Source organism: Mauremys reevesii, linkage group 1, assembly GCF_016161935.1.
Source record: "Mauremys reevesii isolate NIE-2019 linkage group 1, ASM1616193v1, whole genome shotgun sequence".
NCBI lineage: Eukaryota > Metazoa > Chordata > Testudines > Geoemydidae > Mauremys > Mauremys reevesii.
Window position 1 is genome coordinate 30400671 of NC_052623.1, and position 17731 is coordinate 30418401.

At 43.5% G+C, this 17731-nt stretch overlaps 1 protein-coding gene across 1 annotated transcript in view; it reads right to left on the reverse strand.

Annotated features, from left to right (window-relative positions):
• The window catches only part of LOC120403139, a 50026-nt gene that overhangs the window by 14185 nt on the left and 18110 nt on the right, over positions 1-17731 (reverse strand). Inside the window, exon 4 of the mRNA XM_039533943.1 lies at positions 13040-13146. Coding sequence (XP_039389877.1) covers positions 13040-13146 — 107 coding nt within the window. The remainder of the gene's footprint in view (positions 1-13039; positions 13147-17731) is intronic.

A 17731-nucleotide genomic window follows, 5' to 3' on the forward strand; every position in this document is an offset into this window, starting at 1 on the left:
GGCTTGGGCTAGGGCCCATGCTCTAGGACACTGTGAAGTGGAAGGGTCCCGGAGCTCAGGCTGATCACAAGTAGGTAAGGAGTTGAATTAATCCCCCGGATGTCTTCTTTTCCACAAAACCCACAGCCAGCTCTGAAGAGCACTTTCAACTGACATGCTAGCCAAAGAAATTACCTTACCTTGCTGCCCCTGTAATGGGATAATAGACTGACTTTCAGTGTCCTTCCACCTGTTAGTAGAGCTGTTCAAATAAATGGCAATTAATTTTCACACACAAAAAAATCCCCCAGGAAATAATTTTGATTTTGTTTGACAGTTTTCATGGAACTTTTTGTCCAAACAAAATGTGAAAAAAAATTGTCATTTGATTCAAAATGAAAAATTGTTTCAATTAGAATCAAATTAAATACAGAATATATTTTTCATGTTTTTCCCTTCACTTTTTTGGCTCCAGAAGAGGTACAGAAAACCAAAACATGAAAACTGTTTTTCTTTTGCTTCTATTCAAACCAAATTCACCAAACAATTTTTTGTTTCAAACTGAATTAAAATTTCTAATTGAAATGAAACCTTTTGACCGAACCCCCCCAAAATTCACAAGAAACATAAAACAGAATATTTTGAATGCTACAAAGATGTAGGCAAAAATGTTAGAATCTTTTGAAAAGCCAGTTTTCATTGAAAACAATGTTGGTAAAGGCAGCCTTGATGGTTACTGTGTGTTTTTGTGCCTCAATTTACATCGAAGAATGCCACCGGTTCCTAGTGTACACAAACATACCGGGCCAGGGTCATGGATATAAAAACAAAGCACAGGGTGTCAAAGTGGGGGTGGTAAGAAATGGCAGGGAAGAAAGGTAAGTACAGATGTAGTGGGTAAAGAGAGAAAAACAGGTAAGGGGTAGGGGAAGGGTAGAGACATGAGAGGCTCAAACAAAGAACCCTTTGATTTCAGATTTCAGGAGAAGAGAAAGACAACCAGCCTACTGCCAGATTATCTCATCATTTGTGTATGCTCCATCCCCATTCATTTCAATAGAAGTTACACATGTAACAGGCTGATCAGGCATTTGAACTTTTGGCTAAACTTCAAAGTGGGCTAGAGCCTTGTTTTAAGTTGGAAAACTCTGGACAGATTTCTCATCCCTCTCTCTCACACACATCATATAAAAGACACCTGAGCTTTGGTTAAATGCCTGTCTTGGGAAGTCAGGAGGTCTGGACAGCTCTTCTAGCCTGATGGGATCTTCAGAGCTGAGGAATTGTTGGGTTTCTCCTGTGAAGCCTCAGATCATATGATGACAATTCAAGGGGCCAGCTGAGAATCAGATAAATGGATGGTGGAGAGCAGGGGAGAGGGAGAAGGACTTAGTTTGGCTTTCTGGAGTGAGGGGGTCACAGGTGTGACCCTCCCATTGCACACCCTTCTGGCTGAACATGGCACTGCAGGTTTCATGCCCTGAAGTGGTCCCCTCTGCCTTGTCCACATGGGTCGGTGTTGGTGATATGGCTCAGCTCTCTGGCCAAGACCCTAAACTTAATTTAACCCTCTCCAGGACAACAAAAATCCAAACAAACAAGTGATTCTTCTAGCCCTCCTGGGAAACCTTTGTGTCCTTCCCTGCTCTGTTATAGAGTGCTAACTCCCAGGCTGCTCTCCCTGGAGTTCCTCTCGCAGTCTGTCACTCACTGGAGTTCCTTGTGGACCGTATCTCTGTGTCAGTCCTTCGACATGGGCTAACCCAATCCCTGTAGCTCTTCTCTGAGTTCTCCCTGCCCTTTTTATGAGGCCCAGCTGTTCATCAGGCTGTCACCTGATCCCAGTAACCCCATCCCCCTCAGTCTGGGAGGCAGTTTATTCTGGCACAGGTGGAGTTGGCTCCCTTCAGGAGAAGTAGGTCCAATCACCAGGTGACAGAGGAGATATGGAGAGAGGGGCATATCAAAGACACTGAGGTGAGCATCCCAATCTGACTTGCACATCAAAAGCTTACCCAGCATTCTGTTCTGTTCAGGTCCTTATACTGAGCTCATCATTATGGCAACTCAGCCCCCGTTTTCATTAACTATTATTATTACAAATGCAATGTTGTCTTCTCACAAACTCAACTGACTAGTAACTAAGGGAGTGGCGAGTACACTCGGGGCATTTACTTAAGTGGACAGGATCTCACTTGTGTAGGCTTGGCTGTGAGCAAGGACTGACTGTGCCATTAGCCATGAATAGGCGAAGGATAGACAGCAAATTCCATGCCTGCACTGAACACTCTCGCCTTGAATCAGTCTGATCTTTTAAAAAAAAAATGCAGTAAGCTCTTGTGAGTCTGAAGTCTGTAATGGCAGCAGACTCATGAAGGAAGCTGATTGCTATGAGACAGGGACATGGTACAATTAGAAAACTAGGTTAATTCTATCTAATGTTCAAGTAAAGCAGAACAGAATCTCTGCTGCCACAAGCCATTAAAAGTGCTCTTAAAGACAGCTAGGCTGGGGTAACTGGATACATGTGTTCCAGTCCCAGTAGTGACGTCCTCCTTTAATTTAAATGTATTAGATGAATGTTTACAGCAGTAACTTAAAAGTGTTACAGCTTTCCTGAGATGCTTACTAACCAGGCATTACTTTTTAATCAATAGCATAAAAAGGCAGATTGCTCACTGTGGTATCATTTCAAAAAAGCAAGTCATCTCTGACCTAAAATAATAATCAAGAAAGAGAAACACAAAATATATCTTTCAAGGGCTCAAACGAGCAGTGCTGAAAAAAAATGAGGTCTGGGGATAAGAGAGAGCGAGAGGGTGGATGGTATTAATCCCACTGCTACTCCTTTATCTTTAAAATCAATGCCGTTTGCATCTTCCCTTTGGCTGGAATGACTGCAGCTGCTGCTCTGCATCTGATTCAGCCAGCAGTATTACTATCCCAGCAGAGGGCACATGATACCTACTTAGCCGGGATGAACAAAGACAGCATGCTGTTCCTTTGATGTTCACAGTACTTCCCCCAAACCATACTCTACAAATAATTAATGGCCACATTCCATCCTCAGTTGTACACAGCAGTAGCACCCACTTCCTTCAGTGGGAGCTGTCCAAGCACATCTAGTTACAGAATTTGACCTTAATTCTTCCTTTCCCCCCCGACCTTTTTAGTGCTCCAAGAACAGTACACGAAAAAAAAAAGGTTAAAGTGACTTTATCACAGTCTGTAAATGCTTACATGGTGAGAAGATTTCTGATGGTAGCAGGCTCTTTAATCTGTCAGACAAAGGCAGATCAAAACCAAATGGTTGGAAGTTGAAATTAGATAAAGTCATACTGGAAAGAAAGCACAATTTTTTTAGCTAGGAGGGTAATTAACCATTACAACAATTTACCTAGGGATGTGCTGCATTCTCCGCCACTGGAAATCTTGAAATCAAGATTAGGTGGTTTTCTTAAAAGTATGCTCTAGGTCAGCCAGAAGTTATTGGGCTCAATGCAGGAATTACTGGGCATAAGTCTATGGCATGTGTTATGCAGGAGCACAGATTAGATCATTACAGGGGTCTTAAAATCCTTGACAATCTCTGCTAATCTTTGTAGTTTCCCTCCCTTAGTTCTTTACTCCTTTTCCAAATGCTGCCCATTTGAAAAAAAAAAAGGAAATACGGTACTGTGCATGCTTTAAAAGATTAAGGAAATTCTTGAGTCCTTCTGGCTTATTGGACTATTCTGCTGAACAAGATAAATGGATGATAGGGTGGTAGCCTAGTTACAATTGTTATTTATAGAAGTTTCTGATCCAAGCAAGTTAACTTGTTACCTTGGATAAAAGCACAGTACACACTACTTCAAGATGCTGCAAATGCAAAGCAAAGGTTGCAGAAAGTTTGTGTTAGTATGTGATCATGTGTGAAAAGTGACCTCACACCAGCAGTGTTGCCTAGTGGTCAGGGGTCTGGTTGGGTCTTTCTTCTACACTCTGTCCTGTGGGGCTGGTCCCTTTCTTTTGTGGCTCAGTGCTCTGGTTGGGTCACATGTTCTAGCCCACCCCTTTCAGGATATACAGCAAGAAAAGGCCAACTACAGAGAATCCTGGTGGTGCCCGTGAGGGCTTCAGGACTTTCTCCTTAGCTCCAGGACTAGTATTCAGGGTTTTCCTCAGCTGGATTCCCTGCCAAGGGATAGACTCATTGTTATCCCACCTTGAGGGATTGGTAAGGGAGCCTGGGTCTCTCCTCCCCACTGGACTGTGATCCAGGGACCAGTGGTGGTCAGATACATTATACAGCTGGATTGCTAAATAGCTGTCTCCCTGGATCACTTCCTACCTGAGTTCCCCTTTGTTTCCCATAGGGTAAATTCAAGAACTGAATGAAAATAAAGTATCTGACCTTCCCAAACAGTCACCAGTTTCTCCTTTGCAGGCGTGTGCAGGTCAGTTTGGTCAGGTCTCAGGTAACAAGAGCTCCTGGGCTGTTATTTCCCCAGAGCTCAGGGCAGAGGTCTGTTCCCTTCCACGGCCTGCCTCCTTCTGAGATACTCTGGTTCCCCTTTTAAGCTCTGCCTCCAGGTTATGCAGGCTTTGGAGGTGTGGCTGGACGGGGCCGTCTGGGCCCAAAGATACTTCTTAATCCCTTATTCTCCAGTGTGGGGTTTCTACATCTGATCCCACCACATCATGTAATTAAAGATAATTTTATAATGAACATGCACTAGTGGGCTCAATTAAGGTTGTGCATTCAAACTTAGCCTTGGGTTTGGAGCACTTTGTTAAGCAACTCTAATGATCTTTTCACATTGGGTCATGAAAGACTATATTTTCTTTCATTACATGCACACCCCATGAGAGAGTCCATCCTCATACTGGGCTGGATTTCAAAGCTACAGTCCATCCTGACTAAGGGGCAGCATATGAGCAGGGCAGAAAGCAGGTTTTGACTCAGTCACAGTCTGGTTCCTGGTTAGTCTTTGCTTCATGGGAGGGAAGTATTTTCCATGAGCCCTTTCACTGGCACAGATGAGCTCCCCCTCTGCACCAGCTTCAATGCACAGGCTGCTGCCCTGAAGAGGATGGAGCTAAAGCTCTGCCCATTCCTGCCCATCCATGCAGGAGGGCAAGTAGCACCTGGCAGTGGCAGCTCTTCCCTCCACATACATACCCAGGCTCCAGCTGTGCACGAAGCCTCCACATGGGCATTAGCAGTTTCTTACACAGCCAGTCTCATCATGTCATTGCCACAAGCATGTCCAGAATAGGTAGTGAGAGACATCTTGAGACAAAAGTGTTCTTGCAAGGTGTCTTTCCAATTTTTGTAGATGCTAGAGGTTTTGGATACTTTGCATAAGCATCCAAGTTTTTGGTTGCTACTGCTTATCTAAACAAGCCCAAAGCCAAAGAGCAAAATCCTGAGCTTGTGCACGTCAGCACAGCTCCACAGCAGTTAACGGAACTACCTGCATTTATACCAGCTGAGGATCTAGTTGAAGCTTTGCCTGTTATGAATGCACACTGTGTGTCAATCATTTGGGAGAGAAATCAGAGACAGTAGAAAGGCAATAGTAGTTTGTTTTCTGTTGAATCACAAATGATTGAAGAGCAGTGTATACAAGTTGTGTTTTCTTTAATATTTATTGCAGATTTGCTTACATACAAAAGATACATTTGTAAAAGAAAGAGACCACTCTAGCTTCCTGACAAATGTCTTCATAAACACAGGTCACCTACAAAATATATGTCTTTAGAGCTGTTCCTAGAAGACAATTTTCACATGCAACACATTACCAGACTGTGGTGCTGATGGACTCAAGAATGTTGTGTGAGGTTTTCAAAAGCAGTTGCTGCTCTTTCTAGAGATGATTTCTAGGGCAGCATTTGTTTAAAAAAAAGTGATTTTTGATCAGATTTCATATTTGCAAAAATATTTGCATATTTCTTCTCCAACAAGAAATGGAGAGCAGAAGTGGTCCATTTCCTGAGGTTATTGTTTGTTTTATAAAATATGCTTTTTAAAGGGCAAACTCACTGTCTCATACCACATGCATCACATTGGCCTCATTGTCTGAGGCCGTGAACCCAGGCAACAGAAAGGAGCTTTGAGAACTGCACATGCATAGTGTGCCATCTTGATGGATGCTGCTGTTGCAGTACTGTCTCCTCCCAAAATCTAACCCAGTGGGCATACACTCATATATCACCACAGTCGGATAAATGATCCTCATGCCTCTGTGTGTATCCCGAAGACAACAAATGAAAAATCACAGTTCTTGCACATTAAGAAGATTAGTATGAAACAGGAAGGACTTCAGGTGGGTATGACAGAATTTAGGCTAGCCAAAAAGGCCACAGAGTGGAATTCAGCTGCATCACTACTCACTAAACACCATCATCGGCAGCAGGATTAAAATCCTAGGCAGGTTGGATGGGAAACAACACACTCAGAACAGCTGCTGCTGCTGCTCCTGCAGAGTTCCACCTACAGTCTGGACCACAAGAAAGATCTCTCTGCTAACGTGAGCATCGCTCAGTATGACCTGAATTGCTCTCACTTAGTCTCAGGGCTTAAGATGCGCATGTCTCTCCAAGCCAGGCCTCTGCTGTCTGAGGTCATCACAATATCAATGAAAAGGACACCGCAGAAACTGAACAGCATCAACTGTTGCACTGGTACCAGTTTGGTGCAGGTGGCACGGCTGTGTCTGCTGTTCTGAGAAAGAGGCACAATGACCCAGCACAAAGGCATTTGTCCATAATCACTGCCTGGCCCCTCATTGGTACTCTCCTGACATTCCCCTTTACCAGGGGCTCTAATGCTTCATGATAATCTGTCCCACTAATTGAATCCTAAAAAGATCCCATCAGGAGTGTCCCTAGAACATGAGAGCCAATACCAAGAAAAACTATGATGAGTAACACCAGCGGCGCCCCTGGGCTTTAATGTTTTTAGGTTGGAAGCTCCGAGACTGACATTTATCATATGTTTGTACAGCACCTAACACAATGGGGTCCTGACCTCGGTCTGGCTTTCAGGTGCTACTGCAATATACATATTTAATAAATAAAAAATACACAATTCCTATGAATAATTAAAATGCTGTGGGTGCTCACCATCTCTGAAAATTTCTGTGCCGAAATATGGTTTTACCTAATTTTAAGCACCCACATTTGAAAAATGTCCACATACTATTATTTCTGTCTATGCAGTAAGAAAAGAATGCATACCCCCGGTGATGCATAAAACATTTGTAGAAATAGCACAGTTTAAACATCAGGCTTCTTTTACAAGTAGTTCTATCATGAGCGATAGAGTTTGAATCAAGAAATCAGAGGCATCCCTTTCACTCTGGGGAAGCCGTTTCAAGTCAATCACAGCCCATGAATTAGAATATGATCAGAATGGATGTTACATTTTTTTTAATAATACATTTCAGCTGTGGAGCAGGCATTTGCCTTTTAGTGAATAATCCAAATGTTAAAAAAATAAAAGACAGATAAAAGAAAGAAAAAGAAAAATCTAAATGCACAAAAATGATTGATAACCATTGCTTAAAGAATAACCTTCTGCCACAGAAAGCCAGAAAACCACAAAGCAATATGATGTGAATATGCTGGTTTATAATAATCAATGTCCTATGCAAGTCATGTCAATGCGGGGATAAACACCTCACTTGGAGAAAACATGCCGTAGTACAGAGGGTGAGGGGATCTACTTACAGATTTGTAGCCCAAAGCCCCTTAAAGCTGCATTGTAAATCATCCCAAAATGTGTTCATGAGCTTCATTGTAAAAACACCTGCTGTCAACAGAAGACATATGGGTCCCTGAAATTTCCTGCATTACCTGCAGATTAAGCAAACCACAGTTCTACACACGTGCTGGCAAAATTCACACAATCCTAATTTTAATCTATTTATTGGACTTGCTGTCAGTAAGCCAAGAAATAGAGGGGAAAAATAAGTCCCTGAATATTTGCTAATATATTTTTCTAGTCTAAACTCACTTTAGTTTGCACCACTGAAGAACTAATCCTTATTTTAAAAAAACTGGGATATCATCTTGTTTCTTTAACATCTGTGAGGCAATTTGGCATCTGTTTCTTCTTGGAAGAAAAAAAATCCCTCACAATCAGTGGAGCACTTTAAAAAAAAACAATAAATTTAATAAAAATCTTTATCAGTTGCAGATTTGACTGCTGGCAGAAATAAGAAAAAGTAATGACGGCAATTTTAAACCTCTTTAAAAATTAAAATAGAACACAATTCACAAAGTCATTTTAACTGCCTCATTGCAAATTTCTGCAGATAAATGCATGGTGGTTACGAAAGTGGGAAAATCTTGGATTTGGAGTATGGAGGTGGAACAGCAGTCTGAAAGAGGTGAAGACAGCTGCTATGTCTTCTTCACCTAGAACTACAACTTGCTAATTACCGCTTCCTTGGTTCTGTTATTCCTGGGGCTTTTATGAAGAAATAATAAAGTGTAGATGAAGGAAATGCTGTTCTAAAAATATTCCACTGCAATTAGCAACCAATAGTATGTTGCTTCTATAAAATGTACATTGCATTATCAAAGCTTTTATCCCCTGCTTGTTTCTCTAACGAGAAAGACTTGGAAGTTGTTAATTAAATGGATTTTAAACTGATAAGATACAAAGTATTAATGAGTGTTGTCCAAGGTGCAATGTGGTCTTCCAAATGTGTTCATTTTGATTTACTCGCAAGCAGGCCTAAAAAACACTCAACAGCTACTGAAACTGGAGTTCAGTGTGATAAAGATGGTTATGATTTACCCATGAAGCTTTCAAAAGTTTGTCAGTTGTATTCTAAATTACCATAACAGCTCCAGGTCAAGACCTGGACAGCCCTGTGGCCATTACAGTGAGGTCCTCTACTCAGTGTACAGCAGCAGTTAAAAAAGCAAACTACATGCTAGGAAGGAAAATATTGGAAATCTTATATTGCCATGCCAGGAATACCATACTCTGGACCGGAATACTATGTTCAGCCCTGGTTATTGTATCACAAATGATATCAGTACTACAGGGGACTCATAGATGGGTGAATGATTATAGGTATGGACAGACTTCCATACAAAGAGATATATTGAAAAGACTGGGATTGTCTACATTAGACAGGAAACATAAGAAGGGACATCATAAGTGTATTACTGAATAACTGAATGGTCTAGAGAAGTAGATCTGGCTCTTCTGTTCACTCATAATACAAGAATGAAGGGACATTCAGAGAAATTGAAAGGCAATAGATATAGAAGGGATAAAAGGAGATAATTGTGAAAAAAGTAAATTGTTGCAATGAGTTTCACAATCTAAGATATACTGAACCAAAAGTTTAGCAAGATTTTGAGACACACAGACATTTATATGGATCTGAGTACTGGCTCCAAGGCCAGCAACTCCATAGATCCATAGATTCCAAGGCCAGAAGGAATCATTGTGATTATCTAGTCTGATCACCTGTATAACACTGGTCATAGAACCTCCCGAAATTAATTCCATGTTTCACAGCTTCCCCCAACCAAAAAGGGAGACCACGATGCACTATGGGAGATTTAGTCCAGCTGGGGACCCTGTCCCATAGCAAAGAATGGAGACACAAGGAACAAACCACAACTGCCAGGAGTCACAACTCCCATTTCCAGCAGGAAATCTTTTGGTTTCCAGCCAGAAATCTTTTGGTTTGACGAAAATTCAAACTTTCCCATGGAAAATTTCAGTGAAAAAATTCTGACGCGCTCTACTAATTAAACTCTTTAGAGGAGCTGTTCTGTCGTAACAGTATGAACCCAACTGTTTCACTACTGTCATTTTATACAGTATGTCTAGCAATACCACAAATGGATCAAACTCACTGAAGCAAAGGAGGCAGGAGGGTTACAAGCGTTTCAGAGACAGATATTTGGAGAGTTTTTTGTTTAATACTGTCATTCTTTCTGCCTTAGATTTCCTGTCGAGGGATCAGAGGGATGCCAACCGTGTTGGAACTCTCTCTCACTTAGCAGGGGCTCCAGAAAAGAAGAAAGGATGGTGGGAGAGGAAGGCAATAGCAGAATTCTATATTTTCAAATAAAATATAAAATCTCATGCTTCCAGGATGAAGTCAATCTCTGTTTGAAGGTGGGGTGAGACCTTTGTGGGGGAAGATCATCCCATAGCTGCTTTCTCTAAGGCTTTTTGCACCTTCCTATTAAACTATCTCAGGCTAGCCACTCTTAGAGACAAGATGCTGACCTAGATGGGCAATGGGTCTGATCCACTATGGCCATTCCTATGTTTCAGTAGCACAGCAAGGTTCTTAAACCTCCCACAGGCTTTTATACAATATTTTTTAAACTCTTTTTCAGGCCCAAGCCTCCCGTGGTTCGTTTGGCCTGATGGGAATAGAATCATGGGTGCAATTTGGACCTTTTTATTCATAAGAAGTAAAATTCCAGAAAGGAAGAAGCAGCAAGCAATCTTGAAAAGCCTTGATTAATTAGTTAATATTTGTACCATGCTTTGAAAAAATGCAAAGCTCTCTGTAGGTACTAAGTATTATTATTCATCGCCAAAATGTGGATGAAAGAATCAGAATCTGAACAAGAATCAGCTTGAACATACAGCCCCAGAGACAATTGCTTTCCTGTAAAACAGAGTTTAACTCTTGGCGCTGCTAGTTAAGTCTTCAATAAAACCCCTTCTGATCCCAGTAGTGTGTACCATTTTTGGCCATCAATAAAAGTGATTTTGCCCTTTGGGGAAAGACAACGAGATGGATTATGCCTGGGGGAGCTTGTGTCATCAAACCAACTTGCCAAGTGAGTGGCATACAATGGAAGTGGCAAGATTCCACATTGCTGATGATTGTAAAGAGACTTTTTGTTCTCAACCAGTGGGAATCACTGGTTCAGTTCCAGAGAGCCATGGGCTATAGAGAAGAAAGTCAGGGAGAAATAAAGCAAACTAGCTAACAAAACCAAAAGGAATTGCACCAAGTTCATCCAACAGTACTTTCTGGTATTAAGACAAGAAAGGTCCATTTTTTAACCTGGCCTTAACTGGACCCTACATCTTTGCATGCTCAAAATTGCTAGTGCAATTTTGTTCTCACTGTTAATTGCACCTGCAGTTAATGTTACTTTGCCATCTATACCCATTTGTGTCCACAAATCTAAGTAACCTATACTATGAATGCAGACTATTGTAAGTGCAGTATTACTTGTGCCCACAGAAATGGAGGCTGGTGTATGACAATCTGGTCCTAAGGGGAAGATTCACAATATTTCGATTAACTTAATGTCTCTCTATGGTTTCTCTTCATTCATAAATGCAGCCAAGAAGAAATATACAATAGAAGTCTTTCATTAAAGCTTTGTTATAAGCAATTCTTTAACATCTGAGTACAACTCCCTACATATGCGTGGAATGTTAGAGAGAGAAGAAAGAAACAGGTCCTGCCCCAAGTTGCTCAAAAAATAAGATTAAACTCATGGGCCTGATCTGGCTGCAAGTTCTATTTCGGTGTCGTCTGTTTCTGTGTGGCCACTCAAGATATGTTTATACTGCAATTAGACACCCGTGGCTGGCCTGTGCCAGGTGACTTGGGCTAAGGGGCTCTGGCTAAGGGGCTCTTTAATTGTGGTGTAGACATTTAGGTCCAGCTCCAGCCTGATCTCTGAGACCCTCCCACCTTGCAGAGTCCTAGAGCCTGGGTTCCAACCCATGCCTGAATGCCTACACTGCAATTAAACAGCCCATTAGCGTGAGCCCCATGAGCCCAAGTCAGCTGGCATGTGCTAGCCGTGGGTGTCCAATTGCAGTGTAGACCTACCCACAGAGCCCCAGTGACGTCAGAGGCTCTTTTCAGGTGCAGGTATCTGTCTATGCAGAGCAGCTTGCAGGATCAGGGCCTTGACTTGGACAAACCGGGTAGAAACAATGGGCCAGATTCTCAGCTGGTGTGCAGTGGCACAACTCTGTTGACTCCACTGACTTTCAGTGAGACATTGGAGCCTAAGTGTCTAAGTTGTGTTTGAAAATGGGAGTTAAGTTTTACCCCTAGCCCAGTGTTTGACTTTATCTTATTTATTTATTTATTTATTTATTTATAAACCACAATGCAGAAGCACCATAATCAGCAACACTGGGGGTGGTATTTGCTTGGGTCTTGAGAAATGAGCAGAAGCTGGGCTCCACATTGACACCGCACGCCTGCATTTCTAGCAGCTACTATTCATGCTGACTGTCCTGTCAAAGAGCCAGCAGCAAAGGGCCATTGGTTGAAACAAAATGAAGACTTGTATTTACATTTACACAGACACACAGAGGTACCTTAAGACATCAACCTACATAGAGACAAAATAATGTCTCAGAGAAAAACCATGGATGTCCTTGAAAATGAAAAATAACTGAGTGCATGGGAACAGTCAAACCAAGAGCAGCTGATGCCACAGGTTTACCTCCCAGTAAAATAATTTAACAGAGTGTAACTATCTGTGTGATTTTCTCCATAAATTATGATTATGTCCTTATCTTATTTCTCCCTATTTCCTACACTCAAAGAGCATTTTAAGCATATTTACTTATTGTTACTTGAACAACATCAAAATGAGGGTAGATTCTATCTGTTTGGGCCAATTCATATCATCCAATTTGATTCCGAAATACCCATTAATAACAGTGATTAAAAAACTGATGGCATGATCCAGACCCTTGTTTTTGAGGACCGCAAGAGGCAAGGAAAAGGGGAGATAGAAAGTACTGCTTCCTGACTACCATAAGCCATAGCTCTTTTCAAAACAAGGACATCATTCGCTTAGATAGTCACCACACAATTGTAGCTCATGACATCACCTTTATTTAGATGGGCAGCATATGCTACTGAGGAACTCAGGGTTTCGGGGAGAAATGTAACACATGCCAGCTGCATAGCACTAATGCTTCGTCTTCGGAATTGAACCTATACAGTATCCAAATGCATCACACAAGGACAAACACTCCAAGTTATGGAGTGGAGTTTGGCATTCAGCTGACCTTGATTCAAGGTCACTGAAGAGATCTTACCGGGAAAGGCTCTTCTCCAGTTCATTCAGCCGCTGAGTAATTCCAAGGCCTAGTGGAACATTTTGTGAATTCAGCCTAACATGCTGAGAACCTGGTGGAGACTGATTCTAACCAATAAAGAAGAAAAACACACTATTATCCAAAGACTCAATCTCTCTCCCCTGCTCCTCTCCATAACTAGCAGCACCAACCACTAGAGGGCATTAACATTTTACATACAAGGAGCTCCCTGTTCATATTATACCTTGAGAAGTTCAAGGTGATTTTTTTTAACTACATTAGTTTATAGATAATATAAAACTCAGCACTGCACTATAGTAATTCATAATAAAGACGCTCCATTATTTAGCAAAAGGGAAATTTTCTTTGTGCAGCATCAGCTGAAAGAGTTTTGCCCAGACGTGTGCAGTTTTTATTAACAGACACAGTAAATATAATAAATCCTTATAAAAATTCAAATTCATAAGCTCTCTCAGCCGTTGCAGTCCATTTATTGTTACTCTTTTATTGTTTTATTTGGAAAAAAAATAAAGACCTCCCACCGCAATGCTAGAGAGACCGCAAATTTAGGGGACATTCACTCCCTGGGTTGACGGAGCATAGAAGTGTCAGGCCTGGACTCTGGGGAAATGTCTACACAGCAACTAGACACCTGTGGCCTGTGGCAGCTAATTTTGGGCTTGCAGGGCTCAGGTGGCAGGGCTGTTTCATTGCTGTGTAGATGTCTGGGTTCAGGCTGTGAAGTGGGAGCATCCCAGAGCTCAGGCTAAATGTGCTGACAAGAAGAAATTGTTCTAAAGTGACACTGGGAACAATTGGGGTTCGGAGGAGAACACACTGTTGATGCCGTATAGGGCATTAATAAGAACAGATTATGGATGCCAAAGCTTTAATTCAGCTTCTAAATCAACACTAAAAAAATTAGAGTTGATCCAAGCCCAAGCCCATGCAATGCAATATCACAACTCTGTTGTGTGTGCTGCTGGTAGCAACCTGAGAAATGCCTATAAACCTAAGGGTGAAATTGTTAGAGTTAAGCTTTTGGGCTAAAGTTAATGGAAATAGTGAATGTACGAGTACGAAATGAATATACAAAGACAGCTGGCAATTCAGTAGACAAGAAGTAACTGGGTGCTACAAACTCCTACTGCTCACAGGTAGGGCCGTCCCTACCCATACGCAAATCATGCAGCTGCGTAGGGCACCAGGAAATTTGGGGGACCCCACTTCCCACCCCTGCTCCACCCCAGCCCTGCCCCCACTGCCCTGAGGACTGCAGCAGGGGTCAGGCCTGCACTCACCATGCAGTAAGTAAAGCGACCCAGTCCCAGCCTGCTCTGCTCCCCTGGCTCCCAGCCGTGCCGCTGGCGAGTGCTGGGGGGTGGTTCCCCCTGTTCCTCAAAAGCTGGGAGCCAGGGAAGCAGAGCGGAGCAGTCTGGGACCAGGGGGCAGTTTCCCTCTGCCCCCTCCCATGGAGGCCTGGGGCCAGCCCCTCCTCCCCCACGGAGGCCTAGGGCCCCACACAGCCCCCGCATGGGGGGGGGGGCTGCATAGGGCACCAAAATGGCTAAGGATGGCCCTGCTCACAGGGTCAAAAGGTGGGTAAAAGATGTGGGTAAAAAGGAAAGTCTGGAAGAAATTAAAATCTTTGGTCATGGGAAATCAGCTTATAGCTGGACAGTTGTCTCTCCAGTTGTGGATTTGGAATTATACAGTAAAAGCAGGACCCTCACATATGATGACATAGAGTTATGAGTTTATACATGGCAAATGGGGTCAGCATTGCCAAATCTATATTGACAGCTCTAGAGATGACAACACAGATAGAATGGGAACAGCCATTTGTATTCCTGAATTTGGAATGAAGAGAGCTATGGGACTATTCAATTTTGTGGCCATTCTGGTGGCCGAACTGATGGGCGTACTGTTGGCACTGAATTCGATAAGGGAGGTATGCTAGCCTATCCGAATCTTTATTGGGTATAATGGAGATTAGAAAGAGCACCTCGGAAAGCAGGAATGATTTAATCAAAGAAATAGTGTTCTCAATTACAGAGATAGTAAAATTAGGTAATAGTAATACTGTGGCTTATGGCTCATGTTGTGATCCTGGGCAATGAAATGGCAGATAAACCAGTGAAAAATGCCTTGAAAATGAAGGGTTGATCTGAAGATCCCTCCGAGAAAAGGGGACTTCAACAGTTTAATGCAGAGATAACTAAAGTAGGAATGGCAAGAACTATGTACCAAAGAGAAAAAAGGCCAAAGATTCTATGAAATATGTCCTAAACCTGAGGATAATGGTGTAGTTAATAGCTATGATGGAAGAAGTGAAGTAACTATATTTAACGTGGTAACAGGTCACTGTGACCTGAGTGGTAATTCATATTTACGAAACAAGCACACAGATGGGATTCACGATACGTGCAAAGTGCAAAAAACATCTGAGCATCTGCTCTGGCAAAGCAGGGAGAATTACACAGAAAGATTTTTTATGAAAAACTGAGATGCCTCAGGGTGAAAAAATATAGTCTGGAAGGATTGATGAGAGTAGTGGGAAAGTGGGGTAGCAGTAAGCAAGCATTACTTTGCTTTCTTAAGGACACAAGACTGGGTGAGAGGATATGGATTTTTGCTTATGAGAAAACTGAGGTAGGTGAGGCTGCTCATAAAATGACAAGAAAAGAAAAGAAAAGAAAAGAAAAGAAAAGAAAAGAAAAGAAAAAGGCTGCAATGAGAAGGCCTGCAGTCACGCTCTGGGCATTAGAGAGGGAAAGGAGGAAACCCAGGGGGAGAGGAGAAGCCCTGAAGGAAGAGTTTACCTGGCGGGGGGGAGGGGGGGAGCAGAAGCCTAAGAGAAGTGGAATAGGAAAAGGCTCAGGGAAAAGGCAGCAATGTTTGGGATGGAGCAAACCTTGGCCACTGATTAATAGGTCCCTGAGCTGGAACCTGGAGTAGTGGCTGGGCCCAGGTTCCCCTACCAGCCACTGAAGGACATGGCATAGCTTTGACATAGAGGGAACAATATGCAGACAGGCAGACTGATGAGACTTTGATACCTGGGAAGGGGAAAACACATAGTGACCTGGCTGGAGGGCCAAACCACGAAAAGGGACTGTCCTGATCTACAGAGACAAAGCACTGCAACTCCTGGACAGGGGCGGCTCTAGGTATTTTGCCGCCTCAAGCACTGCAGGCAGGCTGCCTTCGGCGGCTTGCCTGCGGGAGGTCCCCAGTCCCGTGGATTCGGCGGCAGCCTGCGGGAAGTCCCTGGTCCCGCGGATTTGGCGGCAGCCTGCGGGAGGTCCGCCGAAGCCGCGGGACCAGTGGACTCTCCGCAGACATGCCGCCGAAGGCCACCTGCCTGCCGCCCTTGCAGCGATCGGCAGAGCGCCCCCCGTGGCTTGCTGCCCCAGGCACGCGCTTGGCATGCTGGTGCCTGAAGCTGCCCCTGCTCCTGGAGTGTGAGAGGGCTTGTAGTGTGAGCGAGAGGCTAGAAGGGGCATCAGATGAGGAGGAGCTAATTCCCAGACGAAATACAAGGCAGGTGGGCTGGCCAGCAAGCCTGGCTTCCTGGTTTCCTGCCAGGCCAGGCTCCCCACTGCTCCCTGGCCAGCTGTCCCCTGTGGTTGCTCAGCTCCTCAGTTCTCTGGCTTCCTGCAGAGTTGGCAACACAGGAGGCAGCTGCTTGGGGAGTCAGGCAGTTGGGAGCAAGACAAAAAAAAATCAATTTTGCTTCTAGCAAAATGGAATTTTTCCTCCTGCAAAAGATTTCTTTGGGCTTTTTAGCACTCTTCTTAAGGCCATATTGAAGTAGTATGGGCCAGCTGGTAGGACTCAGAGCCAGGAGCTCTGGGTTCTGTCTCTAGCTCTACTGTTTACCCTCAATTGACCTTGGACAAATTGCTTCAGCTCTGTTTCCCTGGCAGTAAAATAGGACTAACTAGAGGGTCGCACATGTCTCAGTTTTAGTAGGCCAAACTCATTGCACCCACGAGAGGCTCCTTGCAGTCTTTCATTCCCTTCTACAAACTCCCTGTGTACCACCTTCCCATCCTTCTCTACTTGCGAGACTCCCTGAACTATCCCCACTCTCAGACCACGGTGTGTGCCTTCCATTCCCAGGTCCATCATTCTCTCCCCACGTGCCAGGGGTTCTGTGTGTCCCTTATCATCCCCTCCCCTCAGACCAGAGTCTCCCATTTTTCCCCATGTCAGGGACGGTATGTGAACCCCCTTCTCCCTTTTCCATGTCTCTCACTGCCCCCATGCCAAAGGTTCTGTGTGCCCCTCATTCCCACCATGCCAGTGGCTCTGTGTCTGCCTTTCCCGCATACCAACGGTCCCCCAATCTCCCACCACCAGTGAGTCTGCATGCCCCTATGGCATAGGCTCTGTCTGCTCCGTCCTTCCTATTATTATTTCTCTTCTTTCCATCTAGATGAAGAATCATTCAAGGTATCAATATGAAACTCTGTTGGAAGGATGAGAAGCATTGAGATAAGGATATTGGCATACTGGAAGGTGTTAATAGGCACCATCAGCCAGTTCTTTGATCTCTAGACAGTTACTGAGGTTCCGGAAGAGGTGGTTCTGTGAAACAGATGCCAGGAGCTCCATTTTCCCCCTCCTGCTTTTCCAATTTTCCACAAAATCAGCAGGGTTCTGGCTACTGATGGTTAAAACATTCCT